The sequence below is a fragment of the Pimephales promelas genome, chromosome 1, assembly GCF_988280905.1.
Source record: "Pimephales promelas chromosome 1, fPimPro1.hap1.1, whole genome shotgun sequence".
Taxonomy (NCBI): domain Eukaryota; kingdom Metazoa; phylum Chordata; class Actinopteri; order Cypriniformes; family Leuciscidae; genus Pimephales; species Pimephales promelas.
Genome location: NC_142769.1, coordinates 33,016,276 through 33,031,993, shown reverse-complemented (window position 1 = coordinate 33,031,993; position 15,718 = coordinate 33,016,276). Strand labels below are relative to the sequence as shown.

The following is a 15,718-nucleotide window of genomic DNA, read 5'->3' as shown; positions in this document are numbered from 1 at the left end:
GATTAGGAAACATTAGTGTGTTCGCTGCAATTGTAATGTTATACTTTTAAAATAGGTTAACATCCGGGTATCCCTCCACTGGAAAGTGTTAACGCAAACGTGTAAAGGTGCGTTCCATTCGACAGGGTCCCTACGCAGTGTTCACTGCTCCCTACTCCCTGAACACGGTAACGTTATATCAGTTGAAGAGGACTTCACTGACTTCCTGTGAAGTGAATCGATGTGCCGTTTGCAGTGCCCTATAAGCACTAAGGTACTAACGGCACTGAAGTCACAGGAGTTTCTTCCCGTTGCTAAGCAACGGTAGGTCGAGTATTTAAAAGGTTATGGTTAACACGGTTAACGTGGTTTAACGTCGATGTAATGCGTTGTTTTAGCGAACCTTTTGCTTAAAAGAGGAGCTGGGGGACGCCGGAAAAATAGACGTTTTACTCATTTGGCTACTTCATTAAAACGTGACATTTTGACGTTTTTTTCGGCGTGGATCAAGGCAAATGAATCATTTTCATCTTGAAAATAATACTTTTTTGTATTTTAATTAGGCTAATAGAACATTTCTCAGTGATCGTCAATAAAACAAAATTCCATTTTTTCTCGGTTTAATGAAAACCAATAGGTCGTTATGGCAGCGGCGATTGCGTGTAGAATAGGTCAAACGTGTAAGTTTCACGTTTGAGGGGGTTAACTTAAACCGTGACATCTACACGTTTTCCAAAGTGGACCAACGTGATTATTTCACGTCTTGTCGTGATACCGGGTTGCACTTGCAACGTGACAGACGCTGTTAATAAAGATGCTGTCGCCATGTCGTGAGCTTAGAATTATAAGGTTCTATCTCCGTTTAGGGTAGTTCTGAGATATTGAGCATCAAAGTTTTTACATCCCAGCTGGCAAAACTGTTATGTAGCATAATCTTCTATTATAGCTCAACAAGACCATCACCCTACAGGTACTTTGTGAATAAAATATCAAAATCCTGGCACATTTTGAAATGGGATTTTTTAAGATGACCCCAATGGAGATAGAACCTTTTAAGTCTGAGAGCTCTGATTCTGTTTGAAATTATAAGGTTCTATCTCCACTTTTACAAATAAAACCCCACATTTCAAAGAATAATTGTATATAACCATTGATAATATAATATAATAGTATAGTATCAAAGCCAAGCAAGCAAGTTTGTAAGAAAAAAAAATATTTTCAAAGAACATGGACATGGAGTAATTACACAATACTACACCTCACTCCTCTGTACTGTAAAAAAACATTTAGGAAGCATCTTACATTAAAAACGTTTAATTTAGTAGATTAACACAAAATATTGTAACATCATGAAAATTATGTTTTCATCCCTTATTATTCTGTATGTCTGTTTTGTTATGTATGATGTACTTCATGTTATGTAATTTATGTTGTCATGACTCAAGTTTCCAACCTTCTATCTTTACTTTCTAAATACTGCCTTGTAGTATGCTTTGTCAACTGCAGGCATGTACTTGAACATGGATAAATATTAGACAGATTAGACAATGGGACCCACTGAGGCACTGTCCAGGACTCAACAGAATAAACAGTCACAGTTGCATTGCTTGGATATTGAATCTAGTGGAGATAGAACCTTATAATCCCAACTTGGTTAATGTTTTGTGAGATGGAACCTTTGTATTTTATTAATAACTACTAACAAAATATTTTTTTTTTTTACAAAAATAACACCACACAGGCATTAATAAACACCTAATACCTGACAATTGCATTGCTTAGCACCTGTACAGTACTTCCTAAATTGAAGGGTGTTTTCGTATAAAATTATTTTCTCTGTAGTTGTCTTTATGCCACATTTTCTATCTGTGCCATTGGTTTCCCAGATACTTTTCCAGTACCGCAAAACAAAGCAGTGTTTATACAAAACACAATCTTACTCACAATCTTGTCAGGCTACAGAGCTAAGAGGTGGGTTTTGATTTGTCTGTCCGTGTTCATTCAGGGTTTTGATTGGATATTGAATCTACTGGAGATAGAACCTTATAATCCCAACTCGGTTTATGTTTTGTGAGATGGAACCTTTTTATTTTATTAATAACTACTAACAAAATATTTTTTTTACAAAAATAACACCACACAGGCATTAATAAACACCTAATGGATCAGATTATGTCAAAAACTCAATTTCGACCAAAAGTGGAGATAGAACCTTATAATTCTAAGCTCACGCTGTGTGTCAATAATGTTAATTAAACATCAGAAAGAAAGTAATTTAACGTTACTGTATTTGACTGAATTACTTTTGCAAAATTAACAAGAATGAATGTTGAATTTATAGTGAAAACCATGTAGGCTATTGTATATTTGATTACTTTATATAATATAATATTATTCAGTGCTTAAAGTTTTTCGTAAGTCGATTTATTGTTTGAATGCATTGTTTGAATAATGATTTTCCTTGTTTTATACAGATAAATAAATGTTACAATCGGAGTGACATCGCCTCATTCCTAAACGTGTAATACCTTCATCTTCATATATGATTAATATCTTACCCTCACGTTCTTTCTCTCTCTCTCTTTATATTTTTTTAATTATTATTTAATTTTCACCTCTTTCTTTATTTTGATGACCATGACTGAACATGTTGATACATTGTACTACAAACTAGCGCGTTTATGATTACGATAATAAATTAAAATATGATAACAAATAACAGTTTGCAATGTCAAGACCATTTTTGTACAGCTAAAATAACGAGATGGTCCTCTCTGCAGAACACAAATGTCATTTTTGATGCATGCAGAATTCGGGTCACAATGACAGATTGACACGATAAGAGACATTTGGGCATTTATTCTTTTTATTGATACACTACCTCAGAAGAGCATATGCCGCACGGTGTTCCCTTTGAATAATTTCAAAAAGCACTGCAGTCTTAAAAATTACAAAATGTTAAATACAAAATGTACATGAAACAACAATACAAGGCTCCGTAAACATTAACTGAACCTGTACTTTTATTTTACAAACCATCCAAGCAACCCAAACTTTAGGAATGACATCCATTTCAAAGTATCAAAAATAGAGTTCTGGTGTCTGTGTTGTCATCTGCATGTAAAATGGGAACACATTGTTCCATCTTTGGTTTCTAAAGAGTGAAAATAGGTGCAAATCATGGGACCCTGCTTCATCCCAGAACTCCCCCTCAGTTTGTTTGATTGTTTTTCTGTCTTGATTCTCAAAAACACTATTCCTAAATCAAACTCAAACCATGACACACATTCTCTAAAACTGAATTTTAACACAAGTTAAGGCTTTCCTATGTAGATTTGATAGTTTAAATTAAATAGTCAAAAGTGGCATTAAAAATACCGGTCAATATATGTAAGGGTTCACATACAACAAAATATATATACTTACATACAGTATAGATGCAAGAATAACAAGCGAACCTGCTATTTGTATGTTTGAAAATGTCACACCATCATCCTTGCATAGCCTTGTGTATCAGTGTGCTTTTCCACCATTTAAATTTGAAGTTTTTTTTAAAGATACAAAAACAAATATTTACAATTCATTGGATAGAAACTGACAGAAGCGCATACACACAAAACCGTTAAGACGCTTGCTCTGTGCATGAATAGACACATCTCGACACAGAACTCTTGTCTGGCATACTACTCTATGAAGAAGCATCTCTACAGCATCTAGTCTAGAGGCATCAAGGTTTTCTTTTTTCCTTTTTTTCTTATAGGCAAAAGGCAGGTTTATAGTGCATAGCAGTTATTTTCTCTTTCAAACATAATTAACAGTCATGGATACAGCTGTCTGTCTCCCAAAGACTGAAAAAGATAAGAAAAAAATCTTACTTGAATTGTGCCAGTTTTCATGAAAAAAAAAAAAAAAACAGTTGAAAAAACAACTGTAATCTCCAAATCAAAATTTTAAGGCAAGAAACCAATACAAATTCATAGATTTGTTAGCATCAAACGGCATCTGCTCTGGCAGTGTCCGTCGTATGTGTCCCAAAAAGTGAAGTACAGAGGAAACCTGCCTAAATAGTTTTTGTCCACATGAGAGCAAATTATGAGCGGGCTGATAGGTTTGGACGCTGGTTTGATTTTCAACCTTTATGAAAAGTCCTAGAATACAGAAGGGACACAAACTGAGAGAAGCTTGCAAGTCCCTCTGTAGTAACAGATAATTCACTTGTTGATTGTCAGGACACAACCTTTTATTACACACACAAAAAGAAAAAAAGGTTATTCCCCGACATCAAACCTATGTTTTTTCATAATTTTTTCTTTGATCAAAGGCACAAAGCAAGTATCAGCATAGTCAACATATATACATACATATAGTCATAGTCAAGTATAATAGTCAAGCCCAAAATTATTCATACCCCTGGCAAATTCTGACTTAAATTCTTACTTTTATTCAACCAGCAAGTTTTTTCTTGATTAGAAATGACACAGGCATATCCTAGAAGATAATAAGAAGATGTACAAGAGGAATAATTGTGGAAAAAATGACAACTCATCTTTTATTGACATTTGAACAAAAAGTAGCATGTCCAAAATAATTCATACTCTTTGCAAACTGTCACAGTCTATGGGGAAATCCAAAGATCTATACCTTTCCAAACAGTTCAAGCTGTTCAAAAGCATCCCAATTACCCCGATTCATTGGGAATAGTTGTTTTAATCAACAGCAGGTGAAAAACAGAAACTCTCTGCTGTTGGTTTGAGGACCGTCATGGCCAAGACAAAGGAGCTCACTGAGGACCTGCAGCTGCGCATTGTAGCTGCTCACAAGTCAGGAATGGGCTATAAGAACATATCTAAATGTTTTGAAGTTCCCGTGACTACAGTGCAAAGTATTATTAAAAAATACAAGACGTTCCACAATATGAAAAAAAATCAGAGGTTCGTGGTCGGAAGCCAAAAGTGACATCTGTGCTGGCCAGGAGGATAGTGAGATAAAAAGGTAGAGTAAAGAATCCAAGGATCACCACCAAGGCCGTCCTGATAAATCTGGGCTCTGCTGGTGGCAACATCTCATGGCAGACAGTACGGACACTGCACTCCGCTGGGTTCTTTATACTTCTGTGTCGGACCTACGCCGGAGCCTCTACTCTGTAGACTACACGTTGGTTTAAATTTATACTTCTGTGTTTTTTTCCGCGTTGATGCCCCCAGAGGGAACATGTGAAACCTGAGGGAGCGGTTCTAGCAAACCAATCACAGTGCTTGCGTCCACAGAGAATTGATCGTTGTTACATTTTTGGAGAGGTGCACGTCAGGGTACGCGTGCTACACACAGCCTATGCTGTAGCTACAGCGGTCGACACAGAAGAATAAATTGGGCTTTAGTCACACAAAAACCCGCTCGGCCTTTGCAAATGCTCATCTGGACAGAGAAGAAGACTTCTGGTCTTATGTTTTATGGTCTGATGAAATTAAATTGAATTGTTTTGCCACAATGATGTAGCCTTCATTTGGCGTAAAAAAGGAGAAGCCTTTGAGCAATACATCAAAATTCTCAACAACATCAGGCAGTCTGCAGAGAAAATTAGGTGGAAACAATGAACATTTCAGCACCACAATGACCCAAAACACACAGCAAAAGTGATGAAGAAATGGTTAGCAGACAAAACCATTCACATTTTGCAGTGGCCCAACCCTGAAATAAATCCCATTGAGAATCTGTGGAGGGAGTAAAGATCAGGGTGATGGCAAGGAGACCCTCCGACCTGAAAGAGTTAGAGCTCATCGCTAAAGATGAATGGCCAAAAATACCAGTGGAGACATGCAAAAAGCTGGTCAGCAATTATAGCAAGCATTTGATTGCTGAAATAGCCAATAAAGGCTTTTCCATTGAGTATTGAGACAGGTATGAATCGTTTTGGACATGCCACTTTTTTTTTCAAATGTAAATAAAAGATAAGTAATCATTTTTTCCACAATGATACCTCTTGTACATCGTCATATTATCTTCTGGAAGTGTCATTTCTAATCAAGAAAAAACTAAAATAAGTCAGAATTTGACAGGGGTATGAATAATTTAGGGCTTGGCTGTGTATATATATATATATATATATATATATACACACTGGTATATATATGTGGACTTGATTCTCTTCAGACCTTTTGGTCTAGGGTCATGAGTTCATCTTCCCATCAACTGTACAAAACGTGTTATCTTAAGAGTCTGAGAACAATTCCTTTGACTTTTAAAGCACAGCACTGTGAAAGTAAGATTGGACTAACACAATTCACAGCATTCCAGAACACAAGATGAAGCTCAGCTACTTCTAAGTATAAAATACACACGCTGGATTTAACCATGTCCTCATTTAAAAAAAAAAGAAAGAAGAAAAAACTAATATAAATTCTCAGCAGAAAATCTGTTAACGATCACAGCTACTATATAAGGCATTTGTTCAACCTGAAGAGGAAATGGGCCAATCATTAAACATTATCTACACAGCTCATAAAGGTTACTAGACATGTGGAATGTTGCATATTATTACTACAGCGCCTGAGGGCCCGTCCACTAGAGGGCAGCACTGAGAGAATGTGTACTGGAAAAGGCGGCGTTTCCGCTGGTAAGAAGGCGAAACGTGGGCATCTATCACGGTTCGAGCAGCCCTTGGCTATCCCACTAAGGTGACTGTAAAATTGCTGCATATTCCGGTCAGGGATGAGGGTGCTCGACTGCATAGCTAGCCAATCTGAGGGGTGAATCTGCAAGCCGCAAATAATAATACATCATGCTGTCAGAGAGCCCTGAATTATTGGTTTTATTTCCAAGAGAATTAATCCAAGTTTACCCACTCAACCACGTCTGCACATGTGTAAAGTACACCTGATTTTGCATATAGTGCATAGCTGTGTTCATGAATCAAGAGTAAGTAATATCAGTTGTTTAAATTGCTTCAGGATCCACACTGGGGAAGGTGGTTTTTAGCCTATTGGGGTAAAACTCTGGGTGAAATCTCGCCGACAAGCTCTGGAGTCCTGTGAAGAGTATCTGTCGAGTCTGACATGGCGTGTTGTGGGTTAGGACTGACTGTGTGCAGATGGAGAGCCCCCATGAGCCCCTGGGGCCTGAGACATGTCTCTGCCTATGATCTCATTCACTGAAAGACACAAAAAAAGACATTATTTACATTTAGTGAAAAAGAAAGTAAAAAAGACTGTATTTCAAAGACTGATATGGCAGGAGGTACACTACTGTTCAATAGTTTGGGGTTGGTAAGATTTTTGTTTTGTTTTTGAAAGACGTCTCACTACTAAGGCTGTAAAATATTATTACAATTTAAACTTTTCATTTGAACTCTTAATGTCAATTATTTCTGATGTCAAAGCTGAATTTTTAGCATCACTGCTCCAGTCTTTATGATAATAAATCATTCTATGCTGATCTGGTGCGGCTCAAGAAACATTTCTTAACATTTTTTTAGTAAACTCAGATGCATTATTTGAAATAGAACATGTTCTTTCTAAATAGAAGCATTCATTTCTCAAAGAAAAAAAAAAGAAGGTCATACTGATGATTTTAAAAATAATTTCTACACCTAACCACTGAAAGGCAGTGTTGAGCTATGTAAAGTCGAGTACAGATGTCATCCTTAAGGGCTGATAGAAATAAAAGACAAGTAAAAGGGTGTTGAAAAATATAACTTTGGTATGTGACTACTCAGAAAACAGTTGTGTGCGAATGTGGGTCTGTGTGTGTAAGTTCTGACAGCAGCAGTCTTATTAAGATGACCACAACACAGGCTATAAAACCATTCTCCGTTTCTTTTACTCCTAGGCTTTATTGCAGGCAGTTGCATCAGTTCATTATGAGTTTAATGGCCTTTGATTACGTTTCCTCTCGCCTGTTTGGCTTGGGCTTTTAGAGCACTATGAAATGCCTGTATAAAATTGATCCATTGTTAAAACACATGTTCCATCCCAGAAGACAGTGGTGCAAGTGTGGTAATTACTTTAGCAGGCAGCGAGACTGATGTTAAGCAAGCAGCAGTTTGTCCCAGCAGGGTTCTGATTAATCCAATGGAAATGTGACCATATCTCCACATGTTCTACTGGATAGTGGACTTTCTCATATAGCATATAACATCTTGTTTTAGCAAGCACGGCGATATTGCTGCCATGACATAATCAGGCAATGACAATCATAATACAAAAGTTCATCCTCTATATATGGAGAAAAAAAAAACAACAGAGAGAGAGAGAGAGAAAACTAACTAGGCAAAGACGGTTCATTACCTTATGGAAAAAAAGATTGTTCCTTAGGAGAGATGGCGAGTTTTGACACACTCACCACAACATTCAATCACCAGATTTCCAAGCTTGTCATCGGAGTAAAAAACATCTATAAAAGGTGATGACAAATCTGAGGGAAAAGCCGAGGAGCAGATAAACAGGTTTGACTGTTGAAGTGGGCCTCAGGTATCATTCATTTGGGAGCCTGCCTCTGCAAGCGAGTTAATAATCCCTGCATTCCTTATCCAGACAAACCATGACTGACTGGGATGGACCATGTTTCACCACATTTTCCAACAGAACCAAAAAAAAACAAAAAAAAAAACGGTGAGCTCAGTCATAGTGAACGAATATTGCCTAAACAGGACAGTAGACATATATTATATTTGGTAAAGAGATCAAAAGGCAGAGAGCAGGGCATGGTGATAAAAATAGCATGAAAGGTAAATTAAAGAATATGTGCGTTTAAATGTGAACTATGGCAGAGGCTGTAACAAAATAAGCGGTAGAACACCATGTAAGGGACAATGCTGATCTGCTCGATAAATCGAAATAATGAGCATCTGCTATTATAAATAGTCCTTGTGTAGGGTGAGTATTTAAAGCAGTTGTGTGGTGTGCATTAGTATGCAACGCTACTGTTTGTGATTGCTTACACACGACTCTTTGGAGTTTAAAAAAAATCTAAATGTCACGAGAACTAACTATAGCGCCATCACATTAGTATCGTTCAGTTTACACGTGCCACATTTGCATAAGTATTGTAGTTATTCGTTTTTACTGAAGATTATATCTTATGTTGCTTTGTGCACAGTCTTTTATTAGTGTTTTTATTCATGTTGATTAGGTTTATACTATTCACAGTTATTTTGTGTGTTTGAAGTTTAGCGCTGTTTTGGTACATTTCTCATGTGGTGGATGTTATTATTTTGTGATGGGTTTGTGTGAAAGTTGCATGTCTGAGTGTGTGTGTTGTGTTTCAAATGCCCAGCCGCTGTCACAGATCATCCTGTTGGCGTAGGCGGCTCTTCCTCTTGCATGAACACACTTCACACATGCAGATTGCGTGATTGCGAGTTCTGCTTTAAAAGCCACTCGACGTGCTGTCTGCCTCTCACGCCGCACAAACAATCTAACAATCTCACTCACACACACTGCACAAACCTGCACTGCACAACCTCACACACATTGTAGTAGATTGATACAATTGAAACATACTGAGTAAATATAAATGTCACCATCCTCTGCACACTTTATACAGTAATCTGCAACTCTCATCAAAGGTGTTTAAGGCATATTAAACAAAATAAATGAATTATAGTGCAAATTCCACTAAATGTGCCATAAACGACTAACTTTTGAAGATGTTTTTAAAAGCAATAATAAAATAAACGTTATTTTAAATTTGGATTTAATGGCACAATATGGTTTAATTTAGCCATTGCCATGGAGCATTAAACAAGCACACTTAAACATCTGGTAAAGAGAGGGGGAAAAAAAGAAAAGCAAAAAAAAGTATGTCAGTACACAGTCAGTCAATAAATCCAGACAGCTATTTAATCAGCGTCTGTGGTGTGCCTGTGGTATTGGCAGATTTTTAAGGGTACCGTTTTTTTAGAGAAGTCTAATAAGTCATCTGCCACGGTATTTACTCTACTTTGAAGAGGACTTTCCTATTTTAAAACGTTATTTTCCTGTCTCCTCCTAGATCAAAAGTTTTCTTTTCTCACTTTTTCCATTTTGTGTGACACAAAAGCACACTGTAGTTTCCCATGTTCATTCAAACACACACATACACGCAGCAGTTTCAATGCATGCTCTCTTTGTTTAACGTTTGGACCAGTTTGGAAAGCAAGTCACCTCACAAAATTCTGGATTTACAAGTCGTTCCATTCCCATTACAGCTATGCACTATATGCAGTTATATAATATAACACAGCACAAAGTACAAATCTCAACAACAAATTGAGGGAGTAAATGTCTAAACTGAGACCTGAGTTCTGTCGATATTAGCGATGCATCTGACTCAGTGAAATACGGGAAGTTACTGTGCAATATATCGCAATATAGCAGCAACTGACTTGAGAGGTTTCAACATCGTCTTTCCCCACATGTAAGAAAGCATGATTCATCTCGATCTCTTTCGCACAATGCTTAGAGTCTCAGCTAAGAGTCTTTAAAAAGGGGATCCTCTGTGGATGAGTGGAAGGGGCCATCCCTTATTAACATATAATATACAGGGTCTGAGTCTGAGAGCTTGCCGACAGCAAAACTCTGAGCTGGGGTAAATGATATTATTTGGCGGTACTGCCCCAAGACTGTGAATCACTGGACTAGCCGCTACACTGGCTGACCGTTAACCAAGGCACTTTCAAGATGGCTGTCACATTCTGACTAAATGGTTACTGGATCAAACTATTTTTTTTTTCTTTTAACTTAAGGGGAATACACTCATTTGTTCCCACACAAGTTAGCCCTACTGAGTGACATCTTAATTTAAGCAAAATTTGCAATACTTTTACCAATTCTGGAATAGTTTTAAAAATGTTGTGCATTTTACTTAAATGTATATTGTAAAAAAACAAAAAACAAAAAAAAAAAACAAATCAAATAAACTAACATTTTAAACTGCATTTAGAAATGAACAGAGTTGCAAAATTGCAAAAGTTAAAAAAAAATTAACCCATTTCCTAAAATAGGAGCTATAAAATGTAATTCCATTGTAGGTGAGATCCTGTTGATATATATTTTTGTTCTATTTTCAAAGCAGTGACTGTGTTGTGTTATGATGGAAAGTATTATACTAGGTAAGACTGACCTCATCAGCCAGAGAAACTGATAGAGAACATCTTTTCCATTTAGGAAAAAAAGTCAGATGTTAAAATGAACTTATCTGTAGCTTTAAAATTACAGATAGTGAAATGTGAAATGTAGACTGTGTTTCATGACAGGGTGTTTTTTTTTATTTTTCAACCCTTATGACCTCGGCCACAATGTACAGTAAACTACACAACTCCAAAAAAGAGTGTGCAAGTAAGAGAGGCAAACGGTGGCTGAGAGAGCACAAAGGGAGCAGTTAGTTTGATCAGTGAATCATATTGTGGATTCCCCATCTAAAGAGTCAGCCAGTGATTCACCCCATGCATTTTCTTCAACCAGAGGCTTCAGCAACCTCTTTAACATGTTTTACATGATTATTCACTCACTTTAATGATCAGTACAGCATAGAAAAACTGCATACCAGTGTAGGTGCCGTAAAAAAACTCAAGCCAATCGTCGCATTTTAATGTGTGTTTTTTTTCAATTATGGAAAATAAATAAATACTTAGGAGCTCTTCGAGTGGCTAGATTAGACCAGGTGAATAAAACAAAATGTTCCTAATGAAAGTTCGGGAGGAGCACAATCTTATAACTAAGAAGATGAGATCAAAGCACAAAGTGCATACACACATGCTGCACTCCTTACCATAATTATTCTGGCCTCCCTCCTCTAAATACACATTTTCTTTTTAGAACTAGATTAATTTTTGACTGAGTTATTTAGAGATAGACAGAGGAGAAAAGTTGCCAACAAAACAAATAAAGGCAAAATTCAAATTATGACATTCGAAACAGAATTATCTAGTACATTTAACCATTTAGCACACACTTACAACTCAACTTACAAATGAGAAAAGACAAGCTCAAGCAATTTATCAAAGAGCAATTTATCAAAAATATTGTAACAATACTGTAACAAAAGCCGTAAAAAAACTCAAAGCACAAAGTGCATACACTTTGTAACAATATTGAACATAACTTACAAACCCAAACATTTAAATTCACAATTTTCTCACCCTCGTGCCGTTTTAAATCCTGTATCTAATATTTATTTATCTGTCCTTTCTTCCGTCGGACATAAAATAAGATTTTGGAAAAATGCCTTGAAAGGCATTAAACCTGTGAGGTTACAAATATTCATCAAAATATTTTTTTTTGCTACACAGTAGACAGAAAATTAATTTTCATTTTGGGTAAACAAAACAACAATACAGAAAATATATATATATATATATAAAACAGAAAGAACGTTTTATTTCCCACTCAAAATATACCCATAATGAGTAGGGCCCTATGAAATCATTTTTTTTTTTTTTTCAAATTCCATTAAAATATTTTGGGAATTAAATTTTGGTAATCAAAAAGCATGTCTAATTAATTGAAATCATAGAACTTATACAATTTAACCTCAGTTTATTACAAGTTTAACAAAAAATAAGTTGTTTAGTGCACTAAGTAAAACATTTTTATTTTTATCAAATTCTTTGTTATCTGTTTTAAGCTTTTCTGGATTCCATTTTAATGGTTGAGTTAAATTTTTAGTAATCAAAAAGCATGTCTAATTTAATAAAAAAACAACAACCTAATATTAATAACAAATATGTATATGTATGTATATATATATATATATATATATATATATATATATATATATATATATATTACATTTTTGTATTCTCTTCTGGCAATCAAATATTGGCATAAAACAATTATTTCATTTTAGGCCTGTCACGCTAAATTTATTTTTACAAAACAAATTCAAAATTATTGCAATAAACAATAATATTGTCGTTCTGAGACCATTTACATCTAAAATAATGATAATGACATGATAATGCAGGTAGGCTACACCTTTTCAAAGATCAATAAACCTTTATTTCTAAAGACTATTTAACACACTGAAAATGGAAAACATTTTAAATATCCACAATAAATGAACAAAACAACCAAAAACAATAAAAGCAATGTACTCTCAGTCTCTGTTAACAAAACATGCACTTGAATAAATACCAAAACCAATAAATAAAGAGAATAAGCTCTAGTTCACTCCTCCTAGGCTAAGGAACCGAGAGTTGTCATCCAGTCTCTTTGGTAGAGAGAGAGATACGAGGAAAACAAACAAGCACGCGAATGGAATTATCGTGGCCGGAAAATTTATTGAGTTAATTTTTTTTATTGTGCGATTAATTGATTTATTGACTATCACTATAGGCCTATTTCATTTATTTTTTTATCATATGAAATTAAACAAACTTTTTTGTTTTAGTGATTGAGCTAGCAGGCAATACTAACTGCCGAGCAGACAGGATATCAATTTACTTCACACGTTCCATGTGAGATGTGCAACCAGAGGGAATAATATACTCGATAAGATATATACTAATATGGCTCACGTACACAGAGCTCAGGCGTACCCCCACCTGAGTCTCTCTGACCATGTTTCACTCTTCTTATACCCCTGCTATATCCCGAAGGTCAGATCCACTAGGCCCTTAATTAGGTCTGTTAGGACGAGGCCTGATGATGCAATCCCCAGACTCCAGGATTGATTTGACTCCACCGACTGGGACATCTTTAGAGGACAGGTGTTGACACCGCTCTCTAGATGAATTCACTGAATCAGATTTGGATTACTGTACATCAACTTCGGTGTGGATACCGTTACATCTTCGAAGCAGGTCTGTGTAGCTCAAATTCTGGATGACACCAAAACTAAAAACATGAATTAACGCCAGAGATATAGCTTATAGATCTGGAGACACTGAGGCATACAGTGCAGCCAGGGCAGCTCTTAGAAGGGGCATCAGATATGCCAAATTGGCATAGAAGAACCGCACTAAGCCACACTTTTACAACTCCTCAAACCCCCGGCAGGTGTGGGAGGGCATTAAGGCAATCACAGACCAAGGGAGTGACATCCCTCCCCAATCTAGCTGTGCCACCTTAGTTGAAGAACTTAACATCTTTTATGCCTGCTTTGACAGAGATAACAAAGGCTCTGTGTTGCTCCCTCTCCCCATTATGACGCCGCCCTAGTCTTATGCACTCATGATGTCAGATTTTGCCTATGCAACATCAATCCAAGGAAAGCAGCAGGACCAGATGGAGTACAGGGTCGGGTGCTTAAAGACTGTGCAGCAGAGCTAACAATGGTCTTCACTACCATCTTTAATCTGTCACTGGCGACCTCATGGTTTCCTGTATGCTTGAAATCAGCCATAATAGTTCCAGTCCCCAAACACAATGCCTGAACGACTACAGGTCAGTGGCACTCACCTCCATCATTGCGAAATGTTTTGAGAGACTGGTCATCGCACATATAAAAACTGCCATACCGCCTCACTAGATCAATACCAGTTTGCATACAGGAAGAACAGGTCAACAGAGGATGTCCTAGCTATTGTGTTACACACTTTGCTAGAACATCTAGAGCACAAGAACACATATGCGAGGCTTCTATTTGTCGATTTCAGTTCAGCATTCAACACAATCTTGCCAAATAAACTTTGCAACAAACTACTGTACATGGACTTGGACTGGGCACCACATTATGTAACTGGATACTGGACTTTCTAGCAAACCACACACAATATGTCAGAGTAGGCAAGCACACGTCCTCCTCCCTGATTATTAAAACCGGGGCTCACTTAGTTTTCACACATGACTGCAGTTCTTTCTCCCCATCCAACTATGTAATAAAATTTGCCGACGACACAACAGTGCTCGGACTCATCACCGTGAATAACGAGACTGCATACAGGCGAGAGGTCCAACTGCTGGCGGCATGGTGCAGCAGCAACAACTTGACCCTCAACACAAAGACAACCAAAGAAATCATTGTGGATACCACTGTGCAGTGGAGAGTGTGTTGACCTACGGGTTACTGGTGTGGTTTGCTGCCTGCACCAGCTCAGAGAAGGAGGCCCTACACAGAGTGGTGAGGGCGGCAGGAAAGATCATTGGGGTCAATCTCCCAGATATCCCAACTGTGTACCCTCCCATGAACTGAGTGAAGAACATTCTCCAGGACCATTTACAACCACCACATCACCTCTTCCATCAGGTCTATCCGGGCCAAAACCAGTAGGCTGTAATAGTCTTTATCCCCATGCAGCCAGACTGTTTAATGAGCAGTCTACCCCCCATTCCCCATCGGACATCCCTCTGTGACATGTTTCTGTTCATATACCCTCAATACCTGTGATCTGGACTTTGTGGCAAAAACACTCCAACAACCTTACCTTTATTAGATTTATTAATTGCATCATGTATTTTACTGGACATAGCACTTTGGGGTTTACTGGTATCTATGGGGGTTAAATTAGGTACAAAGTTATGTGTAATTTAAATTTAATTTATGGGGACACATATTGATAAGGAAAATGGGCGAGCAACTTAAATCTATATGCCTGTCTAGTCTGTTTTTTTGGGTACTTTCCTGTTATCCGGACCCCACCATACCATTTCTGAACTATAGTCATCCCTGATTGGTCTTAACCCCAGTCACGGGTAGGTTTAGGGGCGGGGTTAGGGGTAGGGCATCGTGGGGTCCGGATAACAGGAAAGTACCTAATTTATTAATATTAGTGTCAGTATTATAATTACATTGAAACGTAGCTAAATTGTACTGTACAACTTTA

General features: G+C 37.1%; 1 protein-coding gene across 1 annotated transcript in view; it reads right to left on the bottom strand.

Moving 5' to 3' along the window:
* Positions 1 to 2,823: 2,823 nt before the first annotated feature.
* Positions 2,824 to 15,718, bottom strand: part of nfatc3a (nuclear factor of activated T cells 3a) — a 99,731-nt gene continuing 86,836 nt past the window's right edge. Inside the window, exon 10 of the mRNA XM_039688554.2 lies at positions 2,824 to 7,126. Within this exon, the coding sequence (XP_039544488.2) occupies positions 7,047 to 7,126 (80 nt within the window). The 3' untranslated portion in view covers positions 2,824 to 7,046. The remainder of the gene's footprint in view (positions 7,127 to 15,718) is intronic.